At 42.2% G+C, this 20,877-nt stretch overlaps 1 protein-coding gene across 2 annotated transcripts; it reads right to left on the bottom strand.

The window, feature by feature from the left end:
* Positions 1-4,395: 4,395 nt before the first annotated feature.
* Positions 4,396-18,100, bottom strand: GORASP2 (golgi reassembly stacking protein 2). Of its 2 annotated transcripts, XM_038141767.1 has the most exons (11): positions 17,956-18,050; positions 15,614-15,662; positions 12,442-12,522; positions 11,516-11,719; positions 10,960-11,046; positions 10,376-10,506; positions 9,658-9,790; positions 9,409-9,532; positions 8,964-9,050; positions 6,995-7,090; positions 4,396-6,300 (listed from the first exon to the last, which is right to left on the bottom strand). In XM_038141767.1, the coding sequence occupies exons 4-11, from the start codon at positions 11,657-11,659 to the stop codon at positions 5,981-5,983; spliced, it is 1,122 nt and encodes a 373-aa protein (XP_037997695.1). In that variant the 5' UTR covers positions 11,660-11,719; positions 12,442-12,522; positions 15,614-15,662; positions 17,956-18,050; the 3' UTR covers positions 4,396-5,980. The 2 variants fall into 2 exon arrangements, with proteins under 2 accessions (XP_037997695.1, XP_037997694.1); XM_038141766.1 differs by lacking the exon at positions 15,614-15,662 and having other exon boundaries at positions 17,956-18,100.
* Between the last annotated feature and the right edge of the window lie 2,777 nt (positions 18,101-20,877).

The following is a 20,877-nucleotide window of genomic DNA, read 5'->3' as shown; positions in this document are numbered from 1 at the left end:
TTTTCATTATTAAACAGTTAGTGCCAGACGAGCGTGGTTTTGGGTTGTGGAGCTTTTTTGTCTTTTCTCTGAAGAGGTATTACTGGTAAAATAGGTAAGAAACCTGTTTCAAATAAAAATGAAGCTTTGAAACAAATGTAACTGTTTCACAAATTCAGTAATTTCTAGTACACGACATGTTATTTGGCAATACAAATACTTCCATTTGCTTTCTTTTTTTAAGAAGTTGTAGTTGCACTCTTAAAAGATTTACCTAAGTACTGTTTATATTTGCAAAAACATCTCCTATTGTCAGACTTCTGAGCCTTAGTAAAGCAGTGTCACTGCCTGAGACCACACTTTTTCTGTTCCCTGTTTCATGTGAACACATATTTATTTACCTGAGGGCATAAGCAGTATTGTGAAATAGTTATTCATATATTTTCTTACAGTTCTAACTTTTAGTGTCATAGCTGATAATAATTGACTGATCACTCAGTTAATACTGAGCTGCTGTTTGCAAAAATTGCAACTTTTGCTGACAAGTTCTGATGTTTCTTAAAGAAGTTGCACTGTTCCTCTGAGCTGGCTTCAGTGCCCTGATTCTCTCTTTCATGTGTGTAAGCACTGCTGGTATGTGCACAGCTCCAAGCCCATGCAATGGATAGGTACTTTGAAATGCCTGGATGGGAGGTTTAAAATCTTCAGTTTGATTTTAAAGACCATTTTGAAAACTCACTAAACAGAATTTCAGGGGAAATCAGCTTGAAAGATAAGAGTGAGATGGCAGCAAAATGGTCACTGAGAAGTCTTAGCTATTGAAGTGTCTGTCTGCTCTCTGTGTACAGTACCAAGAACTGGAAGCTATTTCTATTATGGCAACTGAGAATGTAATGGGCTTTCCTGAAGATTGGCTATTTGTCTTCATCATTCATTTAGAAGCAAGATCACTGAAATGAACTGTTTGTTCTTGAAAGCTGCCAGCAGCTGAACTCTGGAGCGGCGGGAAAAGATGTGTTCAGGAAGCAGGGCCTGGGCAGTGCTATAATGTCCTTTCTGCACATCAGAAGGTCCAGACGAGTCAACCCTCAGTGAGTCTCATTACCTCCAGTGCCCCTCATCAAACACAAAGCTCATAGCTCTGTGTTGCCTTTGCTAATACTATGATCATCCACTGCAGGCTTTTCTCACATAGCTAGCCAGCCTGTGTTGACTATGGGTTTTGCAGCTTGAGTTCACTCATGTTTCCTATGTTTTCAGCTTCTGTTGGGGTTTCATAGCTCACCTAACCTGCAGGGGCCATGAACAAAGTATGTGAATATGCAACCACTTGCTGGCAGAGTAAACAGCTCTCAGACAAGAGGGTTGTTATTAAAACATTGTTCTGTTGGCAGAATAGGCTTTCCTGGTTGCCCAAGGTGAGCCTGGCCTCTGTGGCTGTTGAAGCTCTCTTGCGGGCGAGCTGAGCAATGCTGGAGTGTAGCTTTTAAGATGGATTAACTGTGAACCTAACAAAGGAAACAGTTCAAAGAGAGTAAAAACTTTACATTGCACAACTAAGGATGAAATGTAACTTTTGATCCTGGAGGACAAAAGTTCCAAGACTGAGAATATGATTATTTGATAGGCTCACAGTCTTTTCAGTGCAGAATAATGTTTGCAGCCTTCTCCTAGGACAGAATTCTTCCTTTCCAGGTGCAAGAGCAGGAGCGGAGAGGCAGGCACGTGGCCAGAGGACAGAGACTGCACTCTGCTGCTGTGAGTAAAGTAACAAAATCACGTACACCACCTCACCCCTTCCACCCAAAGCAGGTCCCCACAGGCCGTATTCTAGCCTTTGAACTCATTAGTCTTGATGCAGTTTCACATGCACAAACCCGGAACTTTGTTACTAAACTGAAAGCATGTGCACAGGCTGTTCCTAAGAAATACCAGTCATCTACCCAAGTAAAATTCTGAACTGCTAACCGCATGTTGGCCTAAGGATAAACATGAATGGAGCTTTCAGGAAAAGGAGGTGTTTGCTCCTGGCTCAGCTCAGTAGCTTCTAGCCACCATCTGCAAATCTCTCAGATATTCCATAAAATGGCAGATTACTATCCTTTAACTCTTTCACCAGGGCTGCAGGGCAGAAGTGCTGGAGATTCACATGAGCTAAATGAAGTTTTCTTGTTTGATCGAGGCTGTGGATTTGGTTTTGGTTTATTCTGAGATTAGTTCTTGCACTTTAGGTATTTAATACTGTGCTGTGAGAGGTGTTGGCTCTGACTGCAGCTAAAAAACCCAGTTTCTCTACAGATATTACTGGGAAATCAGTTTGAAGATTTAAATTTTCTGACCTACATAGATTTTTTAGATTGCTGCACTAGGAGGTGCAGCGCTGTGCAAGACACTGTGCTGGACTACACAAATATATATTAAGCCTTTGTACTACCATGAAGAATGTACAGAGTAGGATTACAAAAATTAGTTATGAACCACAGACACTTAAAAATGAAGAAACACTTCTGCGGTCTAATTCTTGCCTAACATTACAGGATTCAAATCTAAAATGAAACAGATTCTAGGTGTCTAAGTTCAAGTGAAGCACCAAAAAATCTGAGCTTGGTGCCAGCTAGACCCCTGTGCTACATTGTGAACACTTGTTTGACTAGTACAGACAAAGCCTGTGTATAATCAGGGAAGACACAGTGCCACAATCAAACATCCCTGATCCTTATCTTGCCCCGTTCAACTTAATTCCACAATCAGCACTTAGATCACAGAGAGGCTGGAACTATTATCCAGGCCTCTCCTTCAGCATTACAGCATCTCAAACAAGTCTCTGCCTGTAAGGATTTGCTTTCTTCAAAACTTTCACTCAGTCCCATGCTTAATGTAAGTCAGCAAACTGCCAACAAAACTCTGAAATTTAGAAATAGCTTAAGCTCAGCCCATTTCTGCCTTCAGATCAGTTGGTTTTACAGTTCCCAAGCACCATCATTCTGCATCCAGCTGGCATCCATTTGACTACAGTTGCTGCTGGTGGGGGGGCAGGAACCAACCACCCTCGTTGCTGAGTCTTATCCTGTAAATTCAGCTGAAAGAAACTAGTGCACGCCATCTCGTGGCCCTGCACAGCTATTTCCTGGGAACGAAGGGAGCTCCAATTGCGACGAGGTTTGATGTGGACAGGATTTAAAAGATGGCTTTCAGAGGCTCAGACACAGCCCCACCTTCTGACCCCACCCCCCCCACCCCGCTAAGAAACGTTCACCATTAGTGCTTTGTCCACACTCCTGCCTTGACCTTGCAGCCTGAGCAGCTGTCTCCTGGAGCAGCAGCAGAGCATCAACTGCAAAAGGCACTTCTTCAGCACATGCTCACATGGCTGCCGAGGCAACCCTGTCCTCACAAATCCAGGGTGCCAGTGAACACAGCTCTCAGACCAGCTTTTGGTGGAGCAGAATATTACCATATTCATTTTAAAGTAGGTCATACACATGTAAATAATTTTTTATTATATGCAAGGTTGGGGATGTTCATGGTACATCTATTTTCATCTGCTGTCAAGACTTGTTACAGAACTCCATGTGTCAATGCTTTAAATAAAGCTAATGTGCCTGTTCCTAACTGTTCATTAACAGCTGAATATATGAACTCATGAAAATAAGGTTACATCAGCTGTCAGTCCTTTGGTGTAGCTTAAGTAAGTTCCTTTTCCTCCTTACTCTCTCTTTTTGATGGGAAAATCAAGTCATTAAGAGACCCTTGCCAGAAGTGATTAAGGTGATTAACAATCTCATCACATCAAGTTGAGAAAATTAGATAAAGAGGGACAGCGTACAACAGTATGACTTCATGGCCTGTGTTTTCATTTTAAGTAGTAGGTGTTCAACTTCGCAATGTTTATGACTTTTTAGCTAAGAGATTACAGTTTAAATCTGCACCACTGAATCGTCTCCAAATGTGAAGTCACATTTTCTTCAGCAGAAGTGCTGATGGTAACACTGCCTTACTTCCACTGCTCTCATAGCTGTCAAAAGGCTGGATATATAGTTAGCAACAAGGGATTTAAAATAGCTAACAGAAATGTTAAACTTCAGACTAAGCATCTTCTTTTGTCTGCTACCAGAGACAAGTGCACAAGACCTATGAAAGTTTGCAGCTTGCTGTTGCAAAGTGTAGAATCGTGCCAGAGAGCACTGTGCCATACTGCAAGAACAAAAACATCTACCCAAGGACTCTAGTTAAAAAACATCTGATTACAATCAGCAACTGCTCTAAATTTGGTTTGTGATAGACATATTTTTACTCTTCTTGCGTTGGAAGTGTGTTGGAACAAAGTTGCAGGAAAGGCTGTTGGACCTGTGAGACTCAAAGAAGCATGATACCAACGTACTTTCTCTGTTAGAGGAAAGAAAAGAGGGAACATCCTTCTTCTCAGGTCAAGGTTTAATTCTGAGGTATACGACACTGGATTTACAAAGGTAAATAAAAATACATTCTGAGAAACAGCAAGTGCCCCACTTAGCAAGGCAGAGGGACTTCCCACTCCAAGCAGCTGAGAAAAGGAACTGCTTACAGTATGAAAAAGTATTGGGGTCTGTATTGGACTGCTTTTGCCATAACAGATGATGAGAAATGTGCAGCAGTGGGGCAGAGGAAAGACAAATACTTAGGTGATAAAGATAAGACAGGACAACAGGTATTAGATAAGGCTTCCACTTGAACTAATTATTTGAGACATTATCATTATGATCAGAAGTCAGAAGCAACTACTGTTCCAAACAGTACTCAGGCAAGCTACACTGCCAAAATTAATTACACAGCTGTTGAGACAAACTTCAGCAAAAGCCTGCTGATGATATGGGTAAGTTTGCATATGCTTGTAGCAACCACATATAAATGAAATCCCAGTAATACAGAAGGACTGGAGTGGTACAGAAGAGTTTTCCACATCAACTGTACCTGATAACAAAAGCAAATGCTATCACCTGGAGTACAGCGCACATAACAGTTTCTACAAGTGTATAATCTACAGTTAATCTGCAATTTTTGTCCTAAATATGCATTTCAAAAGTCAAGTATGAATCATATGCAGGCAGATTTAATGACTCATTGCTGCAATGGATTTAACCACAAGTGCTGATCCTGCCTGCCATTAAGATGTCTGGCATTCCCTCTTGGATCCATTCCTCTGGAAGGGGGCCCTTTCACAGATCTGTGCTTGAGAGAGCTAAGCTACAAAGTTAAATGAGATTTAAAGAATTTTTTAAAAAAAGCTATTTTGTGACACGAAGAATAAAATTCCAGGAATTTATTGCTGTATGTATGCTTAATCCATTAATTCATCTTACAGTAGTCATGAAGTGCCAAATTGTGTGCTACATTTAACATTCCATGTATTCCCTTCCAAATGCCGTTTTACAGTGGGTGTATGAAACAACGCAGCAGTGGTCATGAAACATGGCTTGAGCATCTCTCAAGAGCTTAAAGACAAAGATTTGTGTACAAGCTGAATAACAACATGTCAGTTAACAGGCCACTCAGCAATTTGAACAGAAATACCTTTAGGCAGAAGTTTTGCAGTGTTAAAATTCACAACTCAGACTAAACGTTCTCATCCCCACTGTAGAAACAAGATACTTGCAAAGAACAAGAACTATGGTACGTAAATGTCACACACAGGACCCGCTTCATTTCTGTCAGAAGCAAAAATTGCTGATTATAAGCAAGGACAAGCCTAGCAGGGTATGGCTGCCAGCCTATATTAAAAACATATACCTCAGAGTTGGCAGTGGAACTCTATTTACCACCTTGACTTTTTTTTGGTAACATACAAGTTCTTCCTCCCCCCCACACTTTATAAATCCCCTTTTATTTTATTATACCTCCATATTATTTACAGGACTTCTAAAGATTAAGTACAAACTAGTATGAAATTAATGAGAGCTTGCTTTTCAAATATGTATCCCATGGCTAAATAAATACCAAGCCAATCCAACAGAGTGATCTGGAGTTATGATTCAGAAGCTTGTGTATCTGTGATTCCAGCTGTTTTTTCATTAGCTGCAGAGGATTCATTTGATCTGTCAACAATAGTTGCCCTGGAAGTTGGAGTAGCACTATCCAAGGTCAGTGCAGAGGTCTCCTCTACATTTTCAGGAGTGCCAGGGTTGACGGTAAAGCTTCCAGCTTGAGTAATAGAGGGAAGCAAATCTGTAGGCACTGTAGATGCCTCTGTGACCAAAGGAAGCATAGGAACACACTTGGGTGGCACTGACAGAGGCGTTATTCCCATTAGATGCAGAGGCGGCAAGGGGGGAAGGGGTTGCAAACCTAAAGAGAAAAAAGGGGAAAAAAAAGGCAGTGAGCTGCTGCACAGCACAGACAGCTCAAATGGTGTTTGTGCAGCACTGACTCAGCAGGCTCATTTCAAGCCTGACACTTTTCAGATTTCAGAATTGAAGAACCAGAGTAAATTCAAGGTTGCTTGTACCTCCCCAGAAGACTAGGTATTTAATGCATTAACACTGATGACTAGGTTTTTCTGGCCTTCACTGAAACTGTCAGAAACAAGAAGTTAACAAAAACCATATTCGACACAAGCTTCCAATACGTTTTTGCTTGTTCCATGAGCACCTTCAGCAGTTTTGCTGAATTCAAAACTGTAAATCTAATATTAGTTCATAATTCTGGCATTCAGTTCAGGGAGCTCCAATCTCCTCATCTATCTTACAAGGAAACACTTCATATTTTCTTTTACCCCAAAATAATATTCTTTCACTTTTGCCACAGTCTCTTCTGAGATATATGTCAGGTAATAAAAAACTGAAACATCTAAACACAGACACAGGTTTAGAATTAGTTTATCTAAAGACATATTCCTCATCTACCTGATCTGGGCACTAACCTCCACTCCCATCTCAGGCAAACATTTAATTTATCCCCTTCAGGACTCCCTCAAATGAGTCTAAATTAGACTGTCAAGGATAACTCTAATCACAGAGTTTCAGTTTGCAGAAGCACATACCAGGCTGTATCATTTCTGGAACAATCTGTGGTGCAGGTAAATTAAGTTTGGACAGATCAGTCAGGTTAGGAAGCCCTGCTGGTAATGGCATCAGACCTAAGAGAAGAGTGGAACAGTTACAGCTGAAAACTTAAAATTTTATTTTTCTAACTGTTTCTTAGATATTGTTGATAATTTAAAATGTGCTTTAAATCTTGATTATAATTTTTACATGGAAGAATGCAAATTCACCTGAATTTCAGCTTTTAAGTTGCACAGTGAGAACAGATACCTACTGCAGGAAATCTGGACTAGCAAATACATAATCCCAAACGTTTCAGATTTTTCTGAGGAAAGCAAAATCTTATTTCAGAATTAGAAGGCTTGCATTCCAAGTTCAGCTTTCAACGAAGGTAGTTGTTTCACCACAGCACTATACCAGAAGTTCTCCATTCCCAATTTGAGTGGCAAACAATAATAATATGATTAAATACACAGTATTCCCTCATCCCTAATATTGATCACTATTATAAGTCTTTTCTACTTAGTTCATGACAAGAGTTAATCACAAAAATGTATATCAAAAGGCAAGACAAAGGAACTTTCTAAGTCAGAAAGGACTGAAAGTAGAAGAGAAACATACAATGAATGCAACACATGCCCTTCCATCACTGTGTTTGCTATGGAACATCCTTCTTCTCCTGAATTTTCCACTTTAGAAGAGCTTCATTTCTGGGACAAGGGCTCTATTTGTACTTGGCGTTTATTTCAGAAAAGGCTAATTCAGAAATAAACTGTTGATACTACAGTATGAAGACAGAGAGGAGAAAAGTCTTAAAGCAAGGCCACTGTATAGATTTTGAATAAAATCCAGCCATCTTTACCTACCCATGAATTCATTTGCCATAATGAATTGACATAATCTGATTAGGTCAGCTACATGCAAATTTGTTTTGTGGGGTTTTTTTAACTGAAAAAAACTGAACTTCATACAAATTCACTCAAATTTTAAGTCTCCAGTATATTTAGTAAGAACAATTTCACTAGTACGTCCATGCAAATTGCAAGAAATATTCTAATTTTCTTTTTAAAAAGCAATGATACTATTCAGAGAAAAAGGTGAATAGAAACCTTGTATTTGCAGAGTTTAGGGAAGGCGTGGATTAAGCAGCTGGGGAAGAAAAAGATTATTGTCCTTTTCTTCCTAGATAAAATAGAAAACTATTAACAAGTTCAGCTTCTATGAGAGTTCTCTGCCCTTGTTTGCATGCAGTGAGCTCTACTGCACATCTTTTCTGTGTTAGAGGCTGTACCTCCAAGCATTATGTAATAGATACATCTTTATCTACTTCTCATAACAAGCAAAACATAAAATACAACTCCTGTCCTGGAGTCCTGAAAGGCACAACTGAGTCCTGTACCAGCACACCAATGCCACAGCAAAATCCTATACAATCCTTATTTTACCTCTCGTGAATACTTCTGGAATAGTAGTGTTTGAAATGTTCATTATTATCAGGAAACAACCACGCTGTAGAAAGACTCTTACTTGTACTCGACCAGTTGAATTCCTATATAATTCAGAAACAGGAACTGCAACATAAATTCTATATTGCTAGCCCTGTATTTATACTAGAATAGTGATCAAGCTGAGTATTTAAAAATGGGTTTCCTAAAATGCTGCAAATAGCAAAGCAAAACCTTCCTGAGAAATCCTGAATACTGCATCCACTGTGCAGGGAACCCTAAAAGGTAAACTTGTAATTCTTGTTGCCAGGTCACTCCTCTGTGCCACAGGAGTGCTGTGAACATACTCCAAGAAAAATAGTTCTTCACACTGTCGAGGTTGCATAAAGAGAGATCTTACATGAAATGAGTAAGTTGTATGAAGTTATACCTTCCCCAAAAAGCAGTGGAAAAGGCAGCTCTCCTCCCTTGTTCCTGTAAGATTTTTGTTTCAGAAATGTTTTAAGGAATTTTACCTACTCACCTGGTAATGCAGTTGCTGGGTTAACTGGTGGCACAGAGGTAAGGGACTGACTGACTTGTGGTGGTAATAATGGAACTGTTGGAACACCTGGTGGGGTACACAGGGAAACAACATTGATTTAAGCATACAACACTTCATCTTCTTTCCCTAAGGAGTACAAATAAATAAAGCCTACACGAGAATTACTATTTGCCTTAACATTAAAATGCTGATAAACCAAATAGTATTCTAAGCAATACACATGGTATTTTTAATAGAAGGTGTTAGCAACTATTTTGTGAGCAAGTAAGGCACAACTCTAGTACATTAGCCTTCTTTGCTGAGAAAAATTTAGGAGAAAGTTTTATTCTCTCTTCTGCCATCTATTCAGTTAATTACAAATACCTGTGAGAACAAAAGCGTCAAAAAAGCCATGCACCTCAGGTCAGTTCCTTACAATACCAACCTGTGCTGAGAACATTACTGACAGTAGTTGAAGGTGAGCTAATAGAAAGTCCTGAGAGACTCTGCTCAAGGCCTGCTGACCCAGGAGGGAGGGTGGTTGAGGGATTAACTGATGACAGCTGAACCTTATTGAAAGAGGAAAGAAAGTTGCAACATTAGGGTTTGTTTCTGCATGAACCAAGAGAGGCAGAAAAGCAGTAAACATCATCATCCATTTTTACCAAGCCGAAGGAGAGAGACCACAACTTACCTCTGTGAAACCATCTTTGAGGGGGCTGAGAGACGCACTAGGCAACTGCCCTGGGAGAGAAATTTTCTTTCCCTCTTCAAATGGGCGAGTAGGTATCCTATGCAAATATCCATAACCAATGCCACATCCTAGGCTTTTAAAATACAAATATTTTTAAGTCAGGTAAGTGACTTTACAGCTACAGATTATAGCAAGCAACGCATGAACAACCCAAGACACCAACAAGTTTCAATGTAAATGCTGTACAACCTTCCTCTCCTGCCCCCACGTTGCCTCACTTTCTACAGAGAAATAATCAATACAAAACAATTGAAAAGAAATTCTGTAGCTTTAGCAATAAATACTCAGCACAAAATAAAATTCATTATTATTTAAACCAAGCAGCTATACCAGGTATACAGCTTGGAATTCAACTCTCAGTTGTTACTTGCAGTGCTGTGTTCTGGCTTCAAGGATATACCACAAGCTAATGACTCTTTGGAATTTAATGCAGAAAGAACCATTGCACTTTATGCACTTCTGCACTAGCTAATTTACTGATTAACACCTCTCTGATTAGTAAGTGTGTCTGAATTTCAAGTAAATATATAATATAATTTGAGGAGAAACACTTTTGACATAACAACACTCTTTCCCTGTCTTTGCGGAAAAGTTTAATCCAGCGGTTTTCAGGCTGGTGCTATAAGAAAGTCGCCCCTGTAACACATTGTCTCCTTACCTGCCTTCTCCACCCCAGGCAGAATTTGGAGTAATCACCACTTCCCGACAATTATCTGTGTCTGTGTTGTACACATAAAGTTTTAATGGCTTTGCTTCATGTGTTTCAATAAGGGAAAAGAGATCTTCAGACTGCAAAAAGATAAAAATGAGTAAGGGCTTTCTTGTCCTTATTTTATCATTTGGCATTAGATCGATCATCCTAGTCCTGCCTTTCTGTAATGGACTCTGGTAACAGCCACATGGCAGTTTTCGCAGTGCTGTTGTTTTATCAAAAGGCCAACTTTAAAATGTGTTTTGCTAGCACAACTCAGAAGACGTGGCACAACCCAGCTTTCAAATCTGCTATTCAAAATATTAATTTTAGAGTACAAAAGTTTGTATCTGACTTCATGAGGACATTTAAGAGCAGTTCTTATTTTCCAGGATTGCCTCTAAGAAGAGGCACCCTGCCAGAGCTCTTTCCTCTTTGCATCTGATTTCCATTCACACTGAACAGCGACAGAGCCAGGGATGTTTCAAACTGCCCTGGTATAATTGCGTTTTTAGTTTTTAAAAAATAAAGACCTTATTTTTTATACTTACCTCATTCATGACAGTATCTGCTCCAATTATATAGTCACTATGAGGTCTAAGTCCAGCTAATGCAGCAGGAGAATTTGGCTCCACTTCCTAGTTTTAAGATGGAAAGTTACAAAACACTATGTAAGTGTCAGGGTACAGCAGAACAGACAGATACCCACTTCACACAAGCTCTGCATCAGACAAACTGGTCAAGTTTTCAACACAGTAACGAACTCATGAAACACTGGCTCCATGGCAGTCTCTTGCCATATGGTTCTGGTGTTGTCCCAAATACAGTATCTGAGTATTGTACAAACCCATTCAAATACAAGACTTGACAATACAGTCACAAATGTACATTTGTGTGGGAAATGAATTTGTAGAGAATTCTCAAAGCCTGACAGAAGGTTCAAAGAAGGTTCAAAAGTCTTCCCAAACCCAAAATGAATCAAAGCCAGTTTGATCAATGAGACCAGTTTGATCTCATGACTTGTTGACCTTCACATCCTGTGCAAGTTACTTTTCAACAGAAAGACAGAAACACGAGTAATGAGAATACTTCCAAGTCCATACGTACCAAGACATGCCAGACATTTTCATTAGCCCCATCAAAGCTGCAGAAGCGAATGCTCACTCCCAGCAGGCCCTGCCCACCCCACATGTTGCTGGGGGTTACGGATGTTTCTCTCAGTTCCAGTGTTTTGCTACTGTACACAAGCATTTTTACAGGTTTTTCAACGTTTGCTTTCAGCAGGTCCTTGAGAGTGTCATTGTCTTTATTCTGCAAATGTTTAAAAAAGAGCTTGGGTCAGTGTTTGACAGAACAAGAATTCAGTTCTACAGCAACACCTGCATTCCACAGGTGCTGCTACACTGCGCATTACCAAAACATGCATTAACAGCTGCTTTGTAACAACTTTCCAGTCCCTTCATAATTTTAGAATACAACTCTGGAAAACCCCTGGGACTTCACAGTAACAGGTCATACTTTCCAAAAATGAAAACACTCCAGCTGGTTCAGAGGCTTCCTTGAATCCAGGCATCCTGGCACAGAGTTTCCCACAGCTGTTTTTTCCACAGCTATGATGGTCTGTTGTTTGACGATAGCCCTGCTTGGAAGCTCCCCCCATGCCTCCTGCCCAGCCAACAGCTCTGACAGCAGCTTTCCACTCAGCCTGTTTGGACTACGGGAAGTTTGTGAATTCTCATGGCAGCAAACAGAACTAGGAGGGCATGAGCATAAGCCATGAGGGGTGGATCAGTAGGTAATTCTGTCTTGGTACAGATGAGTGCAGAGAGCATGTCTGTCTTATCCTTCAGCTAAACTCAACAGAACTCTTCCTACCGGGTGAAGGAAATCAATTCCTGATGCCTTCCTCATATTAAAGTAAGAAGAAATACTTTATATACATTTAAATAAAACAAATCCATTGCTTTACCTATAAATATCAGATTTTCAACACATTGTTTATATTCAAAGTTATAAAATAGCAACACACTTACCAATCTTGAACCATTAATGGACACGATAAAATCAAAGAACGGCTCCAATCCAGCTCTATGCCCTGGTGAGTTTTCTTGTACCTAACAAAGGTAAACAAGAATTTAGTAAAAGAGTTCCAATGCTGATGCACAGATAAGAATTATACTTCTACTTTTGCCAACTGTAGTTCTAGAAGCTACTAATGTTTGTATATACAATTTTAAAATATTAAAATATAATCATATAATCAATAGAAACAAAAAATCCCTCCCTTAAAAAAATAAAATACAGATATTTCAAAAGAATTAGTAATTTATAAATTGAGGAATGACACAGCAGTAGCCACTCCCTGGGAAAAGCGGTGCTTAACAGTTGCATCAGATAAGTTGTAAGTATTTGTTTCAAGAAAGGAGATTATAGTGAAAGGACAAGGTTAATGAATTCTGAAAAGATTGGTTAAAAAGTATTATCTTTCCACAGTAATACCAACATTGGACCTTGCTTTTTATCTTATGCTTACTAAAGGAATAGCAGAGTCACATCTGTAAGCACAGGCTGTTATCTCGTGATTAAACATCACCTGGTGACATTCCTGAGACACAGAGGGCATCTGTACAACCAGTGATTTCATTAACAGACCTTCAAGTAGCAGGAAAAGGGACACGCAATTTCACAGCCATGGCAGCTCAAATAATCCAACCACTCCACTAAGACAAGGCCTAAGTTTCAGATCCACACTACTCCCAGAAGCTAAAAGCATGCTTTTAATTCCAAATGGAATGACTGAGACATATTTTGCCAACATTATTTTTTCACTATTGCTTGCATTGCTGACAATGAAAAGTAACTCTAACATGGCTGTCAGATTTTTCCTACAGCTTTCTTGGCAAGGACACTCTTTTTCTGTGTGGAAGCTGATTCATTTTACCCACTAGTTTTTTCTTTTATGTATTACAATCACCTTCCATAAAAGATCTAAAAAACCATTCCCCTTTACAGTGAGGTTCCTTACATTACATATTATTCTACCTGACAGTATTTGATTGTTCAATACTGACCTGATTCTGCAGGAACTAAATTTTCTTAATATTTTCATTCTTATCTAGAAGAAAATACTCTAATATGGAATTTTAAAAGTGCTTATTACTAATAAAACTGTTCTTCAATAATTTTATTTATCTCTGCCCAACACGTTCACAAAATCAGAGCTTGGAAAAAACTCAGATTACCTGTGGGTAACAGATGCCCAAAGCTTAGAACATTAGTCACATAACCTAAGTCTGGAATTAGTAATTCCAGAGTCACATCACACACACATTGATTGCTGCCCAAGATTTGTAAAGCAGCAAAAAAAGTATGAAATCAACAATATCCTAAAGTAATAAGAATCACTGAGGCAACAATAACATCCCCAAAGTCCACATTTATAATTTCTAATGAGGACCTGAAGTGTGTCTGTAAAAGTGTCTCTTCGAGATGTCTGTATGCTCCTTGGAAATAACATCCCACAGCTGGGGTACAGGTATTCTCCCTCTCCAAGTATTAAGTATATGGAATCACATCTTCCAATCACCAAATATCCTGCAGTCCCTCTACAGAGATCCAAACTCTTGTCTCCATGTTACTTACTCAACCTGTCTGTTCCAGATGCCACTCACCCAGAACAGCCAGAGATCAGACACCCAACTGTACACCAGGTAATAAGGTAAAAGTATAAGCTAAGCTGCATGGGGCAGACACCCTGGTTCCAGCTGCACAGAAATGCCCAGCACATTGTGGATGTGACTCTGGCATTTGTGGACTGTTTCTAGCACTCATTCTATCACTATTACAACAAACTGAAGCACACAAACAGGAGTGGGAAATCTAAACTTTGGGCACTGCTGCTCATTATCTTTTAGGCAGAACACCATATAACATGGCAGCATACTAATTTCTCCCACGTAAGAATTCTTACATAGAATCTTACAACAATTTCGTTTGGAAAAGACCTGTATGATCATTGAGTCCAACCACTAACCCAGCACTGTCAAGCCCACCATTAAATCTAACCCAAAGGCCACATCTACACGTGTTCTGAATGTTTTCAGGGATGGTGAGTAAACCACTTCCCTGGGCAGCCTATTCCAATGCCTGGCCATCCTTTCCTAAAATCCAGTCTCTAAATCTCTCCTGGTGTAACCTGAAGCTCTTTCCTCTTGTTTCATAACTTGTTACCTAGGAGAAGAGGCTGACTCCCACTTCACTGCACCCTCCTCTCAGGGAGTTGTGGAGAGCCATGAGGTCTCCCCAGAGCTCCTCTTCTCCAGGCTAAACACCCCCAGCTCCTTCAGCTGCTCCTCACAGCTCTGGAGTTGTGCTCCAGAGCCTTCAACGTCTGTCTTGTACCGAGGAGCCCAGAACTGGACACAGCACTCAAGGTGTGACCCCACCAGTGCCCAGAACAGGAGGACAATCACTGTCCTGGCCCTGCTGGCCACACTATTCCTGATACAGGCCAGGATGCCACTGGCCTTGGCCACCTGGGCACACACAGTGGCTCATGTTCAGCTGCTGTCAACCAGCACCACTGGACCTTTTCCACTGGATCACTTTCCAGTCACTCTGCCCGCAGCCGTTGGGATGTTGTGACATCTTCTAATAGCTGAAGAAACTGTCAGGTCATCATCAGCCTGGGCAAACTACAGCAGTTTCACACTGCTGAGCAAGAAAATTACTCAAAATTTTCCTTCATTCTGTTTTGAAGAGCAGAAACAAACACATACTGAGCGATACACAGAGTCAGCCAGTTGGTCTAATCAGCCACACTCCTTATGTTAAAGGAAACTCGAGGAGAATTGCTTCAAACAAATGACTCATTACTAGGTCTACTTATGAAGAGACTTGGGCAACAGAACGCTTGGCAAATATTTCTCCCTTATAAAAAAAAAACCAAAAAACCAAAAAGCCACAAAAACAACAAAAAAACCCCTCCTACATTTTAATGTCTAGAACACCAACAATGCAACCCAGAGCAACTTCTGCTGTCGAGTATGCATATGATGAAATTCCTTTCCTTTGACAGTGCCTCAGCCCTGGAGGGTTCCTAATTCCCGTTACAACCGCACTGCTGATAAAGCTCACAGTGAAAGCAACACTGCACTGAATACCAGCAGAAGTAGCCAAAAGAATTAAATAATCTGCAAATCTTACATTGAAAATTGATGATGGTAGTGTTCACTTGTTGCATGTATTTCTGCTCCTGTTTGAAGGGAGCAGAGAGAGAGGCTTTGTACTGGTTTTGTGGGGAGACAGCATGTACAGTCTAGAAGTCTCACTGTAAAAAACCTGTAACTCGCAACAGTCGCAGTCTGCTCATCCCTCTGGCAACTCGTGCTTGGCTCCTACAGTCACACTGAACAATGTAATCTCTATTTCATGGTCGTTTAACACATATTTTCATTTATCTGCCTTACCCAGACAATTTCTTCCAGTAATTGAAAGTTTTTCTGACGTTTCTCTAATTTTCCCACAGGTAATGAAATCTTTTAAACAATCATTTTACATTATTTACAGAAGTTTGGTGTTATCAAAGAAATCTGATCTTACTCGAATTAGATCTGTAACACTGGAAGACTGCTGCTGTTTTCCTCCTTCCATTCTCATTTACTTCATTAAAGTACCGAGCTCAGAAGGAAAATGTACTTGAGAGTAAATTAGAACAAAACAGCAGTTTTGCCTGACCCCAAGTTCTACTGAAGGTCAATCCATGCAGACAAAGCACTTGCAGAGCTCCTCTACCAGTGCAAGCCCATCGCTGTCTGTAACAAACTTACTACAGAAGGGCAACTGGAAAATTAAACTCAGAAAAACTACAGAGAGAAATTCCAGTCACATTCATGCATGCCACATGCATTTCAATAAAAGCATCCTAAATTATAACTGTCAGGCTGGGATCGTGATGCAGGTTTAAGATGCCTGTCCACAGAAAAACAGTAATCACTCGTTATTGTGGCATCTCAGGATATCACTAAGAAGACAAGGCAGTGAAAAATAGAGATACCAGTCTTTTTAAGACAGCAGGCAGGTCCTTTCCTGCATCTAATGTAAATAAGGATGTCCTCTTGGAAATCAACTCCTTTAATGTGCACCTCTAAATTACATTTACATAGACTGGCAATCAAACACTGCAATTTTGGGTCATAGCAAAAACATTACAACAAAAAAGATCCTAAATGAAAACAAAAGGCACCAGACCCAAGCAAGATTACAAGAAAAAATGAGTAGATTCTACTTCATAAGAGATCAATCTCAATTTATTAACATGCTTTAATCAAACAGTATGAACTCATAAATCTGATGTAACTGGTACTCTAACTGCAAAGTACATACTGGTTTTACAAGTCTCCAAAGTAAAAAGCTAATAAAATTTACACTGTACTATGCTAAAAAATAAAATAAAATAAAAAATATGCCAGTTTTACCAACCTGCAGGAAAGTTTTTGTGGGGGAAAAGGAGAAGAAAAAGTGAACTAACATAAATTAGTAATGCTGGACTTTTATATACCATTAATGTCAAAAGGGAGGATAAAATGCACTATGACTTAATCCATATAAAAATTTTAACAGAATGTTTGGAGTTGATCAGAACATCAGTATGTGTTTCTCAAAAACAGAGAACTTATCCCAAAGGCTCCAATCCCAACAAACACAGCAGCCCAGCACGGTACCCAGAGTGAGCGCACTCACACCGCGGCTGCAGAGGCAAAGGCACCGTGCTGTGGGCTGGGACTGACTGCAGCAAAGTCCCTGTAGCCCAGTGCCTCAGCACGAGCCGGGAACCCTTTGCTGTTCACTGAAAGCAAAAGGAAAGGCTTCCAAAAGGCTGTTCACAGAACCTCACGAATGCAGCCCAATTAAGTATTTTGGATTTCGCATACAAAGTTTTGTGGCCACAATGCGAACAAAACCAATGTGCCTATGAAAAACAGTACATTCACTGGAGGTGCAGCCCCCAGGTGTGCTGTCATGAGAACACCTTGATCCGACCCCCTGAACTACTGCGGAGCGGCAGCGGCTACCGTCCAGTCCATCCATGGTGCAGCGACCAGGACAAGCCCGACGCGTTATCCCGGGAGCACGGGAGCACAGCCCAGACTGGCGGGCCGGGGTGTGAACAGCGTCTGCTGGAGGAGAGGCCGCCTCGCCCCCAAAGGCTGCCCAAAGCCAGCATCGCCTCCCGTGCGCCGGCCTGGCCTGCTCTAACTGAGGCACAAACTGGCGGCAGACCCGGCCCGGGCATTTGTTCATTCGGGACCAATTCTCCCCCACACTTCCCCAGTCCGGGAGCGGCAGCGCGGGCCCGGCGCGCCTCACCGCTCCCACGAGCGGCGGCGGAGCCCCGGCGGCCCCGGGGCCGAGCGGGGAGCGCGGCGGGGCCGCCCGGGAGCCCCCGGGCCGCTCCAGCGCGGCCCCACGGCAGGACAGGCCCCGCGCCCACGGGCCGCCGCCGGGCCGAGTGTCGGGGGCGCCCGGCGGGGCCGCGCCGCCCTTACCCGCAGGACGTGGTAGCCCTCGGTGCCGCCGCCGGGGATGTCGATGCTCTGCGAGGCGCCCATGGCCGAATCGCGCCGCGACGGGGACGTGGCACCGCGCGCTGCCCCCGCCCCGCGCCGGGCGGGCCTACGGCGGCCGCGAGGGGCCACGGCCGCGCGCTCCCGCCTGGAGCCGTGCCGCCCCCTAGCGGCCGAGGGCGGCGGCGCCGTGCGCGGGGCGGGGGCTCCCGGCGGTGGCGGACGGGAAGAGTTAATGAATTTATTAGCGCTAGCTACGTGAATGAGGTGTGGTGCGTGTGTGCACCGAGCATAAAGGCGGCAGGTCATAACCTATGCTGCCTTCTCTACTCCCACAGCTCTCTGGAGCTCCGAGCGCCGCCGCCCCTGCGAGGCCGAGCCGGTCGGGGCTGCGGGGCGGCGCCGGCAGCACAAGAACCGAGCGGGAGCTGGAGCGGGAGGAGCAGCGCACCGGTACACAGAAGAGAGAAATGCTGCCCAGGGGCCGAATTTGGGATTAACCCGTTTCAGGCACGAACCGCAATCTGGAGGGCGATAACGGGGTCGATCCTCGCTGCCGGGCAGCGGCAGGGACCTGCCGGAGCCGCCCCGCGCCCGCAGGGACAGCCTGCCCCGAGCCAGCGGGATGCCTCGGAACGGCCGCAGAAGGCGCACGGTGAGCTACCGGGGAGCGCTACAAATCTCAGATTCAGATCTTCCCTCTCCGCGAGTTCTTTGTTCCTGGAAGGCTTTTACACGGCTTGCCCATGCAGAGCAGTGCGTCCTGGTTCCGATCCCGCAGACCTCCAGAGAGGTGACCTCTTTAAGGAATGCTGCTGTCACCGGTCTTTTAATGATGCAGAAACACTATTTATTAGTGAACTGCAGTGATAAAAATTCTTAATGGAGTGTGGAAAGGATATTCAGATTAGCGTACTTCACTTCTTTTGGACTCATTTCCCTCTGTATTATCATAGTACTTCACTGCTCAGTATTAAAAGCCTCTGCTCACTGTGCTTGGGATTGACCCCGGTGCTGCCTGCAGAGATGACCAGCCCCTTTCCACCCTTACCCACCTCACTGTGCTCAGCTGTTTCCACTGGAGCAGACAGACAGTGCTTCTCCAGGCACTCTCACCAGGCATGGCCAGTTCAGGACTCCACAAAATAGACACTGCAAAATCGACACTGCAAAATATCAATTAGAAGACCCTTCCCATGTCAATGAAAACTGTAAAGAAAAGATCTAAAATTTTCCTTCTTTGGAAAAATGGAAAACCTTTATAGTTTAGCCCAGCAACACTAGGACCAAAAAGAGTATCAGTGTTTTGCCATTAAGAAGTTGACGCTTTAATGAATATGCATTTGAAAATCTGTGATGTGAATACTAGCCTTTCACACACTTCCATTTAGCCTCTAAACATGTAAACAACCTTTAAACTGGGATTGGCCACATTACACAGTGCTGATTTTACGCACCTAACTTCTAATGACACAGTTCCCAGTACGTAGCAAAGCCAAACCCACCACATATAAACTTAAAGGTGAAAAATGCCTCTGTCTTTGGCAGTAACGCTTCTGTGGCTGAATTCTGCTCCTGTGACCATTGAGAGGTGTCTGAGGGGCTGAGGGAGAGCACTCTGGCAATTTGCAGCAGCTATTGCATCCAACTGTTTGTGGAAGGAAATACAAATGATATCTACTCTGACTGCAATTGCAAGAGTGTAGTATTATCAAAGGAGGAATGCCCTTCACATTTCCTAAAGGTGCTGGTGGTGAAACAAGGCAACAGATTGTGCAGCTCCTTGAGTCTGCTCAGACATTTGACCCTCTGAGACCCAGGCAGTGCCATTGCACCAGCAGTCAGTTTGTCTTATTTCCACAGCAACAAAAAATTCCATTTCCCTCTTCCTCAGGAGGTCTGTAGCCGTTTCATGCCTGCATGTGATAAACTCAAAAATAGGCAGCTATGTTTTATTCTAACTATCCACTTAGAAAAAAATAAACTCTATCCCAGCCAAACCAGGACAATCACCCAAGTCAGCCCTTCAGAGAAATCTGAACCTGGCCCCTCCCTGGAGACATAAACTACATCCATCACTGCAAGACCTGGAATTCTTTTCCTTCAGAACTTTTGCCTCACCACAGCATCTCAGCTCTCCATCAAAGTGCTGTCACTCTTTCTGGGATAGTTCCACTTCAGCAAAGAAAGAGGCCACCTAGCTGTCCGTCAATTCCCTTTAAGGGCTCAACTGAAACACACAGGTTTATTTGAAGAAATATCTTTGAATTTGATCCAATGTTCTATGGCAAAAGACTAGTCTGTAAAAAAACCAAACGAATTTTAGAACCCGCTTAGACAAAAAAGACAAATCTTTCCTAAGAAAGAGGGAACAAGACTGCCTGAAAGTATCACTTAAGACCTAATGACAACAAACCCTATTTGCAGAAATTAACTAACAAATATAACCTACCTATTCTTTTACATTTGTATCTCAGCAGCTGCATTTCAAAAGTAATTAAAGTTAATGAGCTGTGCTTTATGGTAGAATCATGAAAACCTAATTGGAATAATTAGTTGTGAGATAGCAAGTGCATCTTCCTGGCTAACAACATGTCATCATTTGAGAAGAATAATAATGAATTTAATAAATAGAGCAGGGCCCTTCTAATATGTTAATAAAATAACAAAGTAGAAGGCACACATGTGCAAATGATGAATTATTAGTTTGGAGACTGCTCACAATTGTCTGAGGAAGATGGATGGGGAAGTGGCCTTCTTGAAACTGTCAGCTAGAGCTGCTGGCTGAAATCCAGTTTGCAATAGATGGAGCAGCCACGCTGACCTTTGCAGAGGATGTGCTGCAAATGCTTCCAGCGGGTCAGCATCCTTCTGCAGAGCAGGATATGCAGTGCACGAAGAAAA

The sequence above is a fragment of the Motacilla alba genome, chromosome 7 (assembly GCF_015832195.1).
Source record: "Motacilla alba alba isolate MOTALB_02 chromosome 7, Motacilla_alba_V1.0_pri, whole genome shotgun sequence".
Taxonomy (NCBI): domain Eukaryota; kingdom Metazoa; phylum Chordata; class Aves; order Passeriformes; family Motacillidae; genus Motacilla; species Motacilla alba.
This window is presented reverse-complemented; position numbering and strand designations above follow the sequence as displayed.

Coding starts and splice junctions, on each gene's coding strand:
- GORASP2 (XM_038141766.1), bottom strand. CDS start 18,018: ATGGGCGCCTCGCAGAGCATCGACATCCCCGGCGGCGGCACCGAGGGC. Junction 12,523..17,955: donor AGGGCTACCACGTCCTGCGG/GTAAGGGCGGCG, acceptor TACCTTTGTTAG/GTACAAGAAAACTCACCAGG. Junction 11,047..11,515: donor AAAATGTCTGGCATGTCTTG/GTACGTATGGAC, acceptor TCTTAAAACTAG/GAAGTGGAGCCAAATTCTCC.